The sequence below is a fragment of the Mus caroli genome, unplaced genomic scaffold (genome assembly GCF_978045245.1).
Source record: "Mus caroli unplaced genomic scaffold, Mus_caroli_1 scaffold_18, whole genome shotgun sequence".
Classification (NCBI taxonomy): Eukaryota; Metazoa; Chordata; class Mammalia; order Rodentia; family Muridae; genus Mus; species Mus caroli.
In genome coordinates this window covers 79,494,533-79,507,627 of record NW_028227273.1, presented here as the reverse complement: position 1 = coordinate 79,507,627, position 13,095 = coordinate 79,494,533, and the positions used below count along the sequence as shown (strand labels likewise).

Sequence of the window (13,095 nt, the reverse complement as noted above, 5' to 3'; positions counted from 1 at the left end):
TGGAGTCCTGTGCTGCTTAAATGCCAAACACTCATTTCTGTAAAAAGCCACAGCGCTAGGATATAAAACACCACATATGAAGTCAACCAGTGACCTTCTCAGAAAAACACTTTTCTTTGTTTATGTTACTTGAATGCAAAGTGTCAGTCACAAAGGGCTTGTAAGAAATGATGGTAGACTCAAACAAAAGTATAGTCAATGATGCATAAGTCTTCAAAGCTTCCTAGTAAAGTTTGCCATTGTTTTGAAACTAGGTTGGCTGTATTCCAGAGACACTAATGAATGCTGGATAAAGTGCCTGTTACTTATCTCGTGTCTTTTCTAAGCTGTTCTTTTTTTTTCTCTATGATTTCGGTGATCATTGAACTTAATTTGCATCTCCTCACGAGGAAATGCATGTGTCTTGCCATCCTGAAGTTCTGTCCTGCTTGCTGACAGTAGTCTCTTTCCTCTCCCATGGAAGCCTGAGCATGTTATGCAGACGATGTTGAGGGGCTGGGTTAGAACAAGCAATGCTGGCACCTGCACTATCCTGCACCAGTACCTCATAAGCATCCCTCAGCTCAGACTCAGGTTCTTGCTTAGGTACCACCATCTTTATGCCTCATGTGACCCTCAATATGGAACTTTATGAGGACACTTTATAGGAGACAAGTGACCATTAAGTGACCTTTCAGATAAAGCAATTTGAGGCACACAGTGGAGAAGGAGGGAGGGGCAGCATAGTTTCCAGCCAAGGAAACTATGTCAAGGTCTCATGAGAGGGCTGGCCTCCTCTGTGGGCTTAGCCTCCAGCTATGTGGCAGTGTGTTGCACAGTCCTGGGACACTATAAGATCTCTGAGTTCCGAATCTGCAGGAGATATGGATCTGGCATAGAGGAAAGGTGGAGAGGAAGAGAGCCAGCTACACAGGGAGACGCATGCAGTTCTCTAAGAGACAGGGAAGGCCTTGTTACACATGAGCTGCACTGAAGTGTAACACTTGATGCCATCACCTTGTCACTCCTACACCACACATTACAGTCGTTCATGGAGCACGTACCCATGTCTGGGATGACTAATACATGAAGAAATGAGTGATACATGTGAGAGTGTATTGTGACTCAGTAAAAATGAGCCGTTCGCAATCACAGCTTACTATTATGGACTTCTAATGCTGGGTAACTGCCTTCAAATACTGTCAGACATGAAACAGATTTTTATCCCAGTACTCAATGGGGCTCAAGGTCTTTTTGATACCACCACCTAGAAACCCTATAGAGCAGGCACACATACATACATGTCTGTCCTCCGCACCACAAGCCATGAGCCTTCCACAAGGACTAAAAGCAACTCCACAAGGGTAAGAGCGGTTTGGATGCCCCTCAAAGCAGCGCACACACCTGCAAGGGGACAGAGAAACAGCTGGGCAGAAAGTGCTTGCTACAGCTTAAGGCAAATTCAAAGATACCAACACATTTCCCTTTACAAAACCAACAAGCTACTATCTACAAAACCAAAGCTTTCTTAGATGTCTATGTATGTGCTGAGACTCAAACCCACAGCTTTTTCCATCCTAGACACTCTACCACTGAACTACATCCTTGAAAAAACTTGATATTGAGAATTATTAAATGGTATAGAATTAAGGGGATCTTTAAAATAATTCAAACTTTTTTTTCAAAAATAATAAATTCCCACAGATGACAAAACTAAGAGTGAATTTACCTTTATACAGGAGAAATGTTAAATAAGCATTTTCTGGATATTATAAATTTTTCAAATCGATTTTATAAAATCCCAAATGATATAGAGAAACAGTCCACAGCTTTAGGGGAGGTGTAGGACTCTAATAAGAGGACTGAGTACCTCCAACTTACCAAGTACCATATAAGCCCCGCCACGGAGACGAGTTAGTGAGTTTATGCAACTGTATTTACGCAGGGTGGTGCTTGTATATTTCCTCTACTGACCAAGAACAAGGCAAGCATACTGCTCGTGTTTCCTTGTGAATATCTGTGTACTATGAACATATATTAACATTTGTCAGTTTTGTTGCATTCCATGTGCTCTATACAGCAATGGCCTGCAATATCGTAAGTATCAGAAGATAAAGGCTAATGCTTCAATAGAAATGTCTTCAGAAGAGGGAAATCAAGCAGCCCAAGGTGAAGTACCATCAGTGCAGTTCCAAGGGAGCTGTGTGAGCCCAGTGCAGGTGTCCAGTGGAAGCAAGACATGTGTGACAGGAATCCGTGTCTGGGATGGCTGTAGCTATAGTGTAATCGCCACCTCTCACATCTCTGACTCTCAGAAGCTGCATGTGGTAGCCCTCAGAGAACAGACTAGCACCCATGCTCCACCATCCCAAAGTGACTGCATCAAATCTGTATAGGAAGCAGTCTTCTCCAGAGCTTAGAGACTAGTCACAGCCTTGTATTATCTGTAACAAGGGTCAGGTTGCATCCCCAGCTCAGCTCCAATTTCCCTCAGGGCAGTGCTGTGCTGCAGGCTGGCCTTACCTCAGGTTCCTCAAGTCCCACAGTCGAATTCCATCACCAACAGCTGCAGTCAGGAAAAGATTATATGCCAGGGAATGCTGGGCTACAAAGGATGATCCCTGTAATCAGATAGGGAAAATCAAAAGTTAAGAGCTTTCTGAACTCTTACTTAATTTGGGAGGGGAAGCACACCACAGTGCGTGTATAATCAGCCCTCTGATACCTTGCAGGAGTTGGTTCTCTTTTTCCACCATGCAGGGCCTTGGGATCAGACTCACATCATCTTCAGGCTTAGCCCCAAGCACCTTTACCTGTTAAGCCATCTCACAGATCCAAAGATAAACTTGTAAAGACTAATAACACCTAACAATACTGGAATCTAAACCCAGAAGTCAACATAACCTTTCTTAAATTGATTTAGAGTAGGACTTAAGCCTTCCATGTAGCCATGAATAGCACAACAACCTATGTAGATAACAGCGTGCACATGCAACAAGGTTGATGTCAAGTATGTTAGCCTATGTAAGTGTGCTCTGTGATTCTCAGAATACAGCCCCAGGCTGAACAACGCCAGCTAGCAGGGTAACTAAGCAAGTACACTCTAACCTTACTGTCTATTGATTGTGTGCTTACCACACTCGATGCCACTGAGAGCCACAGAACTAGAAAACAGCAACAGATAAAAGACTAAGATATTTGCACACCATCATATTTACACACCAGTAAATTTGCACACCAGCATGTTTACACACCAGCATGTTTTCTCACCAACATGTTTGCAAAACAGCACATATTGATCATAATCTTTATTCAATAAATTAACTGGATGTCACCTATGGCGTGATGAGCACTGAGCCATCTGCAGTTGTCATATGTCAAGAACACTGAGCTGCACCTTGGCAGTCAAACACATGACTATGTACCACAGGACTCGGCAAGTCCGGGCGTTGATATTTGATGACTCTGGTGGTCTCCCAGAAGAAAGATGGCTGTGTAAAACAACTGAGCCCCACCAGAGAAACCAGTTAGCTCAAAACCTTCCTCAAACACACTGTAATTCATAAGACTACTTGAAATACTATAACAAACTACATATAAGATGGACCTAGAAGTCATTCTTCATTTACAAACAGGAAATTAAGGCTTACAGTAGGTTCAGTGGTAACAAGCCGCACTCTAAGGATTAACTGTGCCAGACAGCATTCGCACACTTCTTTAGCCCTTCATCCTTTTAGCAAACAAACCACTCAGTCTCCATTTATAGTCAAGAAATCGGATACACAGTGGTATCATAGCTGTGAAGCTCACTTTAGTTAAACCTAGAGTTATCCCGCAGCAAAGCTTAACTGAAGGACTGCCCAGAACAGACTGTCCTGTGACGTGTCGATTGTTAATTGGTATAGGAGAGCCCAGCTTGCTGTAGACAGTACCATTCACAGGGCACGTAGTCCTGGGCTATGTAAGAAAACTGGCTAAGCATGAGAGTGCCTATACTCCACTAAGAAATACTCCACCATGGTTTCTACTGACTTTCTTGGCTGATTTAATGAGTTTCGTGGTCAAGAGTAAGGCTGTGTGTAATAAGCAGGCCTGCCTCAGGTTCACCCATGAGTTCCTGCCTTCTCTCAATGATGGACAGTGTCTGGAAGTATAAGCCAAATAAATCTTTTCTTCTCCTAAGTTGTTATTATCAGTATTTTATCCATAGCAACATTAAGGAAACTAGAATACTTGTTAAGTGTTCTTAGAACACGTTTTAAATAAAGAAGAAATATCTGATATAATTCTAAGATACCAATAAACATTAAGACAATATTTTCAATCTAAAAATAAATAATTTTATGATATAATACACAGCAATATAGTCTGGCCATCAACCTAGATCAGGGGAGTTCTTATAAATATAGAAGGACAGTGAATTAAAGCCTACTTGTCCAGCTTAACACTGGAAGGCATCCTTAGAACTTGGCTGTAGGTGGTACATGGGAACGCTCAAGAGAGGCCTCACTGGCCCTGACTGGAGTGACCGCTTTAAGTCCTAAGCTTCACAGAGTGAGAACTGGCCTACTTTATACTTAGTGAAATGTGATATTTGGGTCAAGTATGACCTAGATGTGTCTGTGCTTGGACTTGAAGGGCCTCATAAACTACAGCACCCACATGGTTGTGGTGAGTCTGGCTGTTCTGATGTACTCTGTGTCCATGTATGAAAATTTAAGAGGCATCTTCAGAAAACAAGCCACTAAGTATGGTGCCAGCCTCAGTGACCTCATACTCTCTCCCTGCATTCCATCGAATTCCATCATATGTTTACTTTCAGGAAGTTAAACCAGTTATTTCCCCATTAAAAATTAAAAGAAGAACTGTTTTTCCTAACATAACACCTACCATTTAAGAGCACACTACAGTGGCTCTCAAAGGCTTGTCAGTCCACGAGGCTACATGGGTAGGAACTTGAGCACACAGCAGTCACTGCACAGAAGCATGCAATAGCCCTTCAAGCCTCAGGCAGACACATTCCATGGGAAGAGTCCTCAGAGAAAAGCATGCCTTGAGCCATCACCAGGAAGGGAACAAGCCAGGCCATGCTTCCTCACACCCTTGAAGGCTTGCAGGCCTGCCCTATAATATGGGGCAGCATCACCAAATCCTCTCAGAACCACTTTGACACTGATGTAGACACAACCCTATTTCAGAGCCTGACACTGTCCCGGTATCCTATGAAAAAAATGTCATCTTCAGGCTTTATCTACTTTCCGACAACACACTGAATCCGGAGTCTACTGCCTGCCTGGCCAGCACTGGCTCTGCCTATAGGCAACTACAGGTTTCCCTAACTCTGTGCACAACCCATAGTCTGCTGTCCCCATCTCAGCCCTGTCATAAGAACCATGGCGGACTTGTGAGCAGAGGATGTATCTTCTGAGGAAGGGCTACGCAAAGTGCTTAGCTGCTAAAGGAGGGATAAGCACCCTGACTGAGTGTGTCCCGGGAGACTTGAAGCAGGGCTGGTTCAGCTCCTGCTGACCCTCTTAGCTTGGAGGAGGCAGGCCTGGGGGTTGAGGGTAGGGTAGGCCTGTGAAACTACCCAAGGGAAGAGAGCCAGGCCAGTGGATACTGCAAAAGTCAAAACGATGCTAATTCTATGTGTAGGAAATGAAACACTGAGTTCCACTGTTGGTGGAGGAATGAGCTGCTTCTGCCAGAGCGCAGAGCACCGTTTGTTGTGGTACAGCAGGGAATCTGAGAGCAAGGATTCCTTGTCCCACAGCACAGCAGGTACACCACAAGCAGGACCGCATGCATCATACACTCCTGTCCCTTCCTGGCATGCCATGCTCGTGACACTGGCAGAGCAAACAGGCATCTCATGAGGTTACTCCAGCACCTCAGAGCACACCACAGAAAGCAAACAGTGACTAAGAAGCAACCAGGTAACAGCAGGTCCAGGCCTCCAGGGTAGTCCAGTAATCCCACATACATTCCCACTCAGCAGTGACAGCTCTGCTCCACCTCAAGGGGCAGCATCCTGTGCAAACAGCAAGCTCTGACTCCACCCCCAAAGAGAATGAGAGCAAAGTTCAGTCACTGTGCTTCGTGCCCTCTTAGTTACACTGCACTCCCTCTAACATCCTTGCTACTAATGTCTAATAGCTGAGCCAAACTAACCGCTGGTCCATAGCTGCTACAAATCACAAGCTCATACACAAGGCCTGAACCTTGTTCAACTTGCACTCCAACTCTGCAATGACTGCCGCCATCCCCAGAGTAAATCTCAAGGTCCTGATCAGGTTCCACCATACCTGGGAATGTTTCTGCTTCAGTCAGTATCTATTGTCCATTCCTCCCTTTGCTTCACCACCAGAACATAACACCCAGTGTCTACTTCCTGCACTCTGGTCCAGTGAACATACTCCTAATTTCTCTACCCTTTGTCCACATGTGTTTGATCAGACAGCAGACAGACAGAGTCTGTGTGGTTATACACGCTTCTGATGAGATTATGAGTCCCTCTGCCACAAGAACCGTGCTTGCTTTGTACCATCTGTACAGGGAGAGTAGCAGAGTACCAACACAGACATTTTAAGTTACTAAGCAGTATGCAAACATAGATATTCAGAAGCATGCATGGCCATATGTGTCCTCAGATACAAAGCAATGTTAAGGTGGAGGAGATGATATAAGCACTCACAAATTTAACCAAGCTTCTAGGAGTGGATACTAAACTAAGAGTTAATCACAAAGACAGAAGTAACTGCCTTCCCACTCCATTGGATGGAATTTAAACATCTGATGAATTGTTTAAAGAGAGAAAAGACCATTTTAAACACAAGATTGAAATAAAATCTAATCTCATGAAAGAGATGAATTACTGAGAATGTTTAAGTCAGCTAGCACTTACTTTTGTCTCAGCTAAAGAAGAGGGAGCTCTTTCAGAAGACAGATGCATCTTAGAAAATGTTGTGCTCACTCCTTCACAATTGCACACATGCATATCTATCCAACCCAAACCCCTCCACTTCCTCCCGACCTCTCAATGGTCCCTTCCACCTTCATGCTCTTGCTTTTCATGCCCCACTAGGTCGGATTAGTGCTGCCCGTGCTGTGTGCATGGTTATGGGGCATCCTTCAGAGCCTGGGCAACTATCAGGAGCTACAACCCCACAGACAAATCACTATCCCCTCCTTCCAGCAGCCATTGATGGCTAATAGCTCCTCACCCTGAGTAGAGCCTTACAAGTCCCTCTCCCATCCATGCTGGAGTATACAGTAACTGGCTTGATCTTATGCAGGTGGCCATAGCTGCTATAAGCAGTGGCCATGTCACATTCAGAGCACAGCATTTCACAACACAACTTCCCATCCTCTGAGCCCGTGGGGCAGGAGGAGAAAGATTTGTTCTAGATGTCCTACTTAGGGGTTAACACTCAACTGTCTCTTGCTCTCCGCACTAACAAACCACAAGTCTGCACTGACAGTAGCCCAAACACACACATGCATACATATATCACCAAAGGAAGCTTCTCTGACCACGGTTTAGAACATCATTAATCCATGTACAAACATAAATATTCAGAAGGCAGCTCAACAACATGTTCATTTAACAAAATGGCCTGCTAGTTTCCTTTCCCCCAGGGCCTATAACATTTTGAGTCATGGGTTCTGTGACCAGGTTTACATGACCAGGACTCAATTCCTTCCTCAAATCCAACCAGAAAGCAGTTGGTCGCTCCCATAGCAATGCTACTACTACTGTGCCAGGTAATACATCTTATCCAGTGGGCGAGTATTATAATGTGCAGGGTCCACTACTAGATATGTGCCTACATAGCACCTACTATGATAGGCAGCCAGCAGGAAGGAAGTTAGTTTGCAGGGTAGTTCCAGCTTCATTTATCAATGTCCTACAGTCATAGTGTGTAGTGTCTTCAGCAATGGGTCTCACTGTCTAGCTATGGTGGAAGTCAAAAGCAATGGCAACAGCCTGGGTTATTTGGGGGCCTATGAGGCCTATTGGCTAGTAACTCATGGGGAAACATCCCAACCCTAGCACTGAAAGACTACAAAGTCCAGGCAACACTGAGTTACTTAATGAGATGATATTGTCTCAAAAATAAAATCACATCTTTAGTCAAAAACAAAACAAACAAACAAATGACAGGAAAATGTCTCTGCTGAGGACACTTGCCTTGCAAGCTTGCAAGCTTGACTGACTGAGTTCAGATCTCTGGAGCCTATGAACTGGGTGTGGGGAAGTTGCCTGTAATCTCCCACAATGAGATGGAGTCAGATCTCCTGGAAGCTTGCAGGCCAGCTAAACTGAAGTGCACAGTGCAGTGGCAAAGAGCAGAGAGGCCATGCATCAAGTAAGATTTGGAAGTCGAAGACTGCCACTCAAGGTTTTCCTCTACCACATGTGTGTTGCGGGATATGTCTAGAGCTAGCCCCTGCACCAGGTGATCTCATTTGCACCATCTCTCAGCTTGCCAACTTGCCATCCCTGCTAGGCCACATGGCTCCCACCAGGCCATCTCTCAGATGGGGCCCCCAAGTTCCTCTCATTTTCACGCAACGCCCCATGCACTCCTGGTTAGCCATTTCAACACCTAATTACCCGGTAGAATAAAGACTCTTAATGCCTAACTAGCCAATCGGATTTATGTATCAATAATAACACAATTTACAAGATGCCAATACAAAAACTTCAGAATCAAATGAAAATTATAAAGTTTTAACACAATTATTCTAGCCTTTTGATAACACCACATCAGCCTCCATTCTGGTTCTCCCTCTCCTCCTCAGACCTCTCTCTCTGTTTCCTCAACTCTTTGCTCCACCTCCCTTCTCCTGCCCAATCACAAGCCTCCCACTGCCCTAATGTGATTGGACAGGGAAAATCCTGCAACACATGTGTAGCATGGTACATGCATACACTCACACACAAACACACACAGATCTTTTTAAAATCATCATTTTTCATGTCTTAGATGCTCTTTTAGGTACTAACTACCCTTGTTGGTTGTTTTTGTTACTGTTTGGTTTTGTCTTGTCATCTTGACACAAACTAGAGTTAACTGGGAAGAGAAGCCTCAGCTAAGACAATGTTTCCATCAGAGACAAGTCTGTGGGGAATGTTTTGATTAATGATTAATATGCGATGGCCCAGCCCCTATGGGTGGTGCCACTCCTAGACAGGTAACTCTGAGTTGTATACAAATTAGGCTAAGCAAGGAGAAGCAAACCAGTGAACAGCAAACCAGTGAACAGCACTCCTTCACAACGTGCGCGTCAGTTTCTGTCTGAGGCCCTTATCTCAGTTCCTGCCCCAGTTCCCCTCTGTGATGGACTAGAAACTCTCAGCTGAGATAACCCTCTCCTCTCCTAGCTTCTTCTGGTTAAGGAATTTATCCCAGAAACAGAGCCCTAAGAGAGGACTCAGTCCATTACACTGTTACCCTCAGCCTCTAGTGCAGCTGAGCACATCTTTAAAACCCACAATATGTCAAAGAGGAGAACTGCATCCAACAGCTCAGGGAGAGACTGCCACAGCCTGCAGTGGACGTGACTGTCGTTCATTCCCACCATCACATGGGCATCCAGACTGACCCCAGCTTACGTGAAGATGCACTGCTAGCATATTTACACGGATTCATAATTAGTCAAAGACAACCAACAAAAAATGCCATGCAATGTTGTCAAGATATCTGCATTGGCTGGAGACATGGCCCACACACTGCTCTTATAGAGGACCCGAGTTTGGTTCCATTCACCCAGATAGCAGAACCTTTAAGCTCCTTTAACTTCAGCTCCAGGAGAATTCAATACCTCTGGCCTCCAAGGACACTGGTACCCACACAGATACACACAAACACACATAATTTAAAAATACTAAAAAATAATAAATCTTTGAGATCTCTATAGCTACAGAAGAAAGTTTAGCATACTTTGATTATCAGAAAAAGCTAATATTGGATCTGGCAATAGTTACAAAATTGCATCATACTACATTTATAATTGTTAAACACTTTCAGCTCAAAGTTTTTAACTAATATCTATACTATCTACCAACTCACTTTATTTTGACAAATTCGATGAACAGGCCTGGAATGGACTTCAGCAAGCACTGCAGCGCTGCAGCCAGCATTGAGATCAAAAACTTCAACAGCCCGGTCCCGGCCAGCTGTGAGGATGATGTCTGCAGAAGTCAGTCAAGGGTCCTCTCAGCAGTCTCACCTATGAGCACACAAATGGACCTTCACAAGACTCAGGAATGGACTAAAGAACTTCTGAAGTTCCAGAGAAAATACTCAGCACAACTCTACCACACCCGCCTCCCAGCTGGGGCAGAAGCAGAAGAGGCAGCAGAGCTCACGGGGAGTGGGCGAGCACATGGTACAAGACAAAGTGGAGACGCCCCCCAGTGACTGAACTCATAGTGTGAGCTAAAGATGAAAAGACAGAGCCCAGCTGCGTGAGGCCCTGCACAGCCCTCTACGGCTTTCATCAGCGCAAGCTGTAGACACAGCACCGTGCTCTGTCATACCACCACTGCTATGCATTTTGCCATTCCAGTCCATGTAATCCAAGGATGCCTATCTGAAGTGTGACAGGTTACTAAGAAATACACTAAATGACAACAACACATGGCTCAGTAAATACAGACAAGTCTTATGAGCTTGTCCTGTTATATCATTGTCCAAACTCTTCTTCCCCGAGGGAGTCTCTAACTATTAAGATAAGGTTAGTCTGCCTACAATTACTGCAAAGGATCCCACATTCCCCAAGGAGAACCATTCATCCGACCTTTATGTCCAGCATGACACCTTGGGCTTCTCAAATACCCAGAAAGGGCTTTGCCAAAAAGCCATGCTCAGTGCAAGGCACATCAACAGACTGAGAGGAAGGATACGGGAATAAAAGTCGTTCACCGCTGACAGGCTGGTTATGTCTGCCCCACTGGTCATTGGCAACCTGAAAATAGGCTTATACCTGCTTTTTGGTTTATACCTGGAAGAAAGGGAAGAGGAAAGAAATGACCAATGTTTTTACTTCTGACTACAACTAAACATTCTACATTTAAAATCATAAAAATGAAAATAAGGTTTTGCATTGTGTAGTCATGTTATAACACTAAGGGAATGAGAGAAGCAACATAGCTTCTGGGACAGGCCCCATTTCGGGGTGACATCTTCAGCCAGGAAGCAGATCTGAGCTCCAGATCCCTGAGCTCCTTCCCTGCCAGAGGAGAGGTGGCCGCCAGTGGCTGCTCTAACTACCTGAGCAGGTGAGAGAGCCATCTTGTATCCTGGGTCCCTCAGAGCCCAGTCTGAGCAGGAGAGCCTACAGACTGCAGAAGCAACATAGCTTCTGGGACAGGCCCCATTTCAGGCAGTCATCTTCAGCAAGGAAGCAGATCTGAGCTCCAGACCCCTGCGCTCTTTCCCCATCAGAGGAGAGGTGGTCTGCAGGCAGTACTCTGAGCACTGAGACTCAGGAGAGAGTTGGACTCCCAGGAGTGCTGACAGAGGCTAACAGAATCACAGGAGGAACAAACTCCAGCCAGAGACAGCTAGAACAACTAATGCCAGAGATTACCAGATGGCGAAAGGCAAACGTAAGAATCTTACTAACTGAAACCAAGACCGCTCACCATCACCAGAACCTAGCACTCCCACCTCAGTGAGTCCTGGATACCCCAACACACCCAAAAAGCAAGACTCAGATTTAAAATCATATCTCATGATGGTGGTAGAGGATTTTAAGAAGGGCATTAATAACTCACTTAAAGAAATACAGGTGAACACTGCAAAACAGGTGGAAGCCCTTAAAGAATTACAGGAAAACAGTGCTAAACAAGTAGAAGCCCATAAAGAAGAAACGTAAAAATCCCTTAAAGAATTACAGGAAAACACAACCAAACAGGTGATAGAATTGAACAAAACCATCCAAATTCTAAAAATGGAAGTAGAAACAATAGAGAAAACCCAAAGTGAGGCAATGCTGGAGATAGAAACCCTAGGAAAGAAATCAGGAACCATAGATATGAGCATCAGCAACAGAATACAAGAGATGGAAGAGAGAATCTCAGGTGCAGAAGACTCCATAGAGCACATGGACACAACAATCAAAGAAAATGCAAAATGCAAAAAGATCCTAACTCAAAACATCCAGGAAATCCAGGACACAATGAGAAGACCAAACCTACGAAAAATAGGAGTAGATGAGAATGAAGATTTTCAACTTAAAGGGCCAGAAAATATCTTAAACAAAATTATAGAAGAAAACTTCCCAAACCTAAAGAAAGAGATGCCCATGAACATACAAGAAGCCTACAGAACTCCAAATAGACTGGACCAGAAAAGAAATTCCTCCCGACACATAATAATCAGAACAACGCATGCACTAAATAAATATAGAATATTAAAAGCAGTAAGGGAAAAAGGTCAAGTAACATATAATGGCAGGCCTATAGGAATTACTCCAGACTTCTCACCAGAGACTATGAAAGCCAGAAGATCATGGACAGATGTAATACAGACACTAAGAAAACACAAATGCCAGCCCAGGCTACTCTATCCAGCCAAACTCTCAATTAACATAGATGGAGAAACCAAAGTATTCCACGACAAAACCAAATTCACACAATATCTTTTTACAAATCCAGCCCTTCAAAGAATAATAAAGGGAAAACACCAACAAAAGGATGGAAACTACACTAGAAAGAGCAAGAAAGTAATCCTTCAACAAACCAAAAAGAAGACAGCTGCAAGAACAGAATTACAACTTTAACAACAAAAATAACAGGAAACAACAATTACTTTTCCTTAATATCTCTTAATATCAATGGACTCAATTTCCCAATAAAAAGACATAGACTAACAGACTGGCTACACAAACAGGACCCAACATTTTGCTGCTTACAGAAAACCCACCTCAGGGAAAAAGATAGACACTATTTGTCTTAGTCAGGGTTTCTATTCCTGCACAAACATCATGACCAAGAAGCAAGTTGGGGAGGAAAGGGTTTATTCGGCTTACACTTCCATATTGCTGTTCATCACCAAAGGAAGTCAGGACTAGAACTAGAGCAGGTCAGAAAGCAGGAGCTGATGC

The 13,095-nt window shown here is 44.1% G+C and overlaps 1 protein-coding gene across 4 annotated transcripts in view; it reads right to left on the bottom strand.

The window, feature by feature from the left end:
- Positions 1 to 13,095, bottom strand: part of Wdr27 (WD repeat domain 27) — a 138,794-nt gene that overhangs the window by 71,367 nt on the left and 54,332 nt on the right. For 3 of the 4 annotated variants that reach the window (XM_085833058.1, XM_085833059.1, XM_021186481.3), the window contains 4 exons: positions 10,892 to 10,989; positions 10,056 to 10,177; positions 2,503 to 2,600; positions 1,281 to 1,383 (listed from right to left, as the gene is read on the bottom strand). In XM_085833058.1, the coding sequence (XP_085689184.1) occupies positions 1,281 to 1,383; positions 2,503 to 2,600; positions 10,056 to 10,177; positions 10,892 to 10,989 (421 nt within the window). Of the gene's footprint in view, positions 1 to 1,276; positions 1,384 to 2,502; positions 2,601 to 10,055; positions 10,178 to 10,891; positions 10,990 to 13,095 lie in introns of all 4 variants that reach the window. The other variant, XR_015045930.1, reaches the window with a different exon arrangement.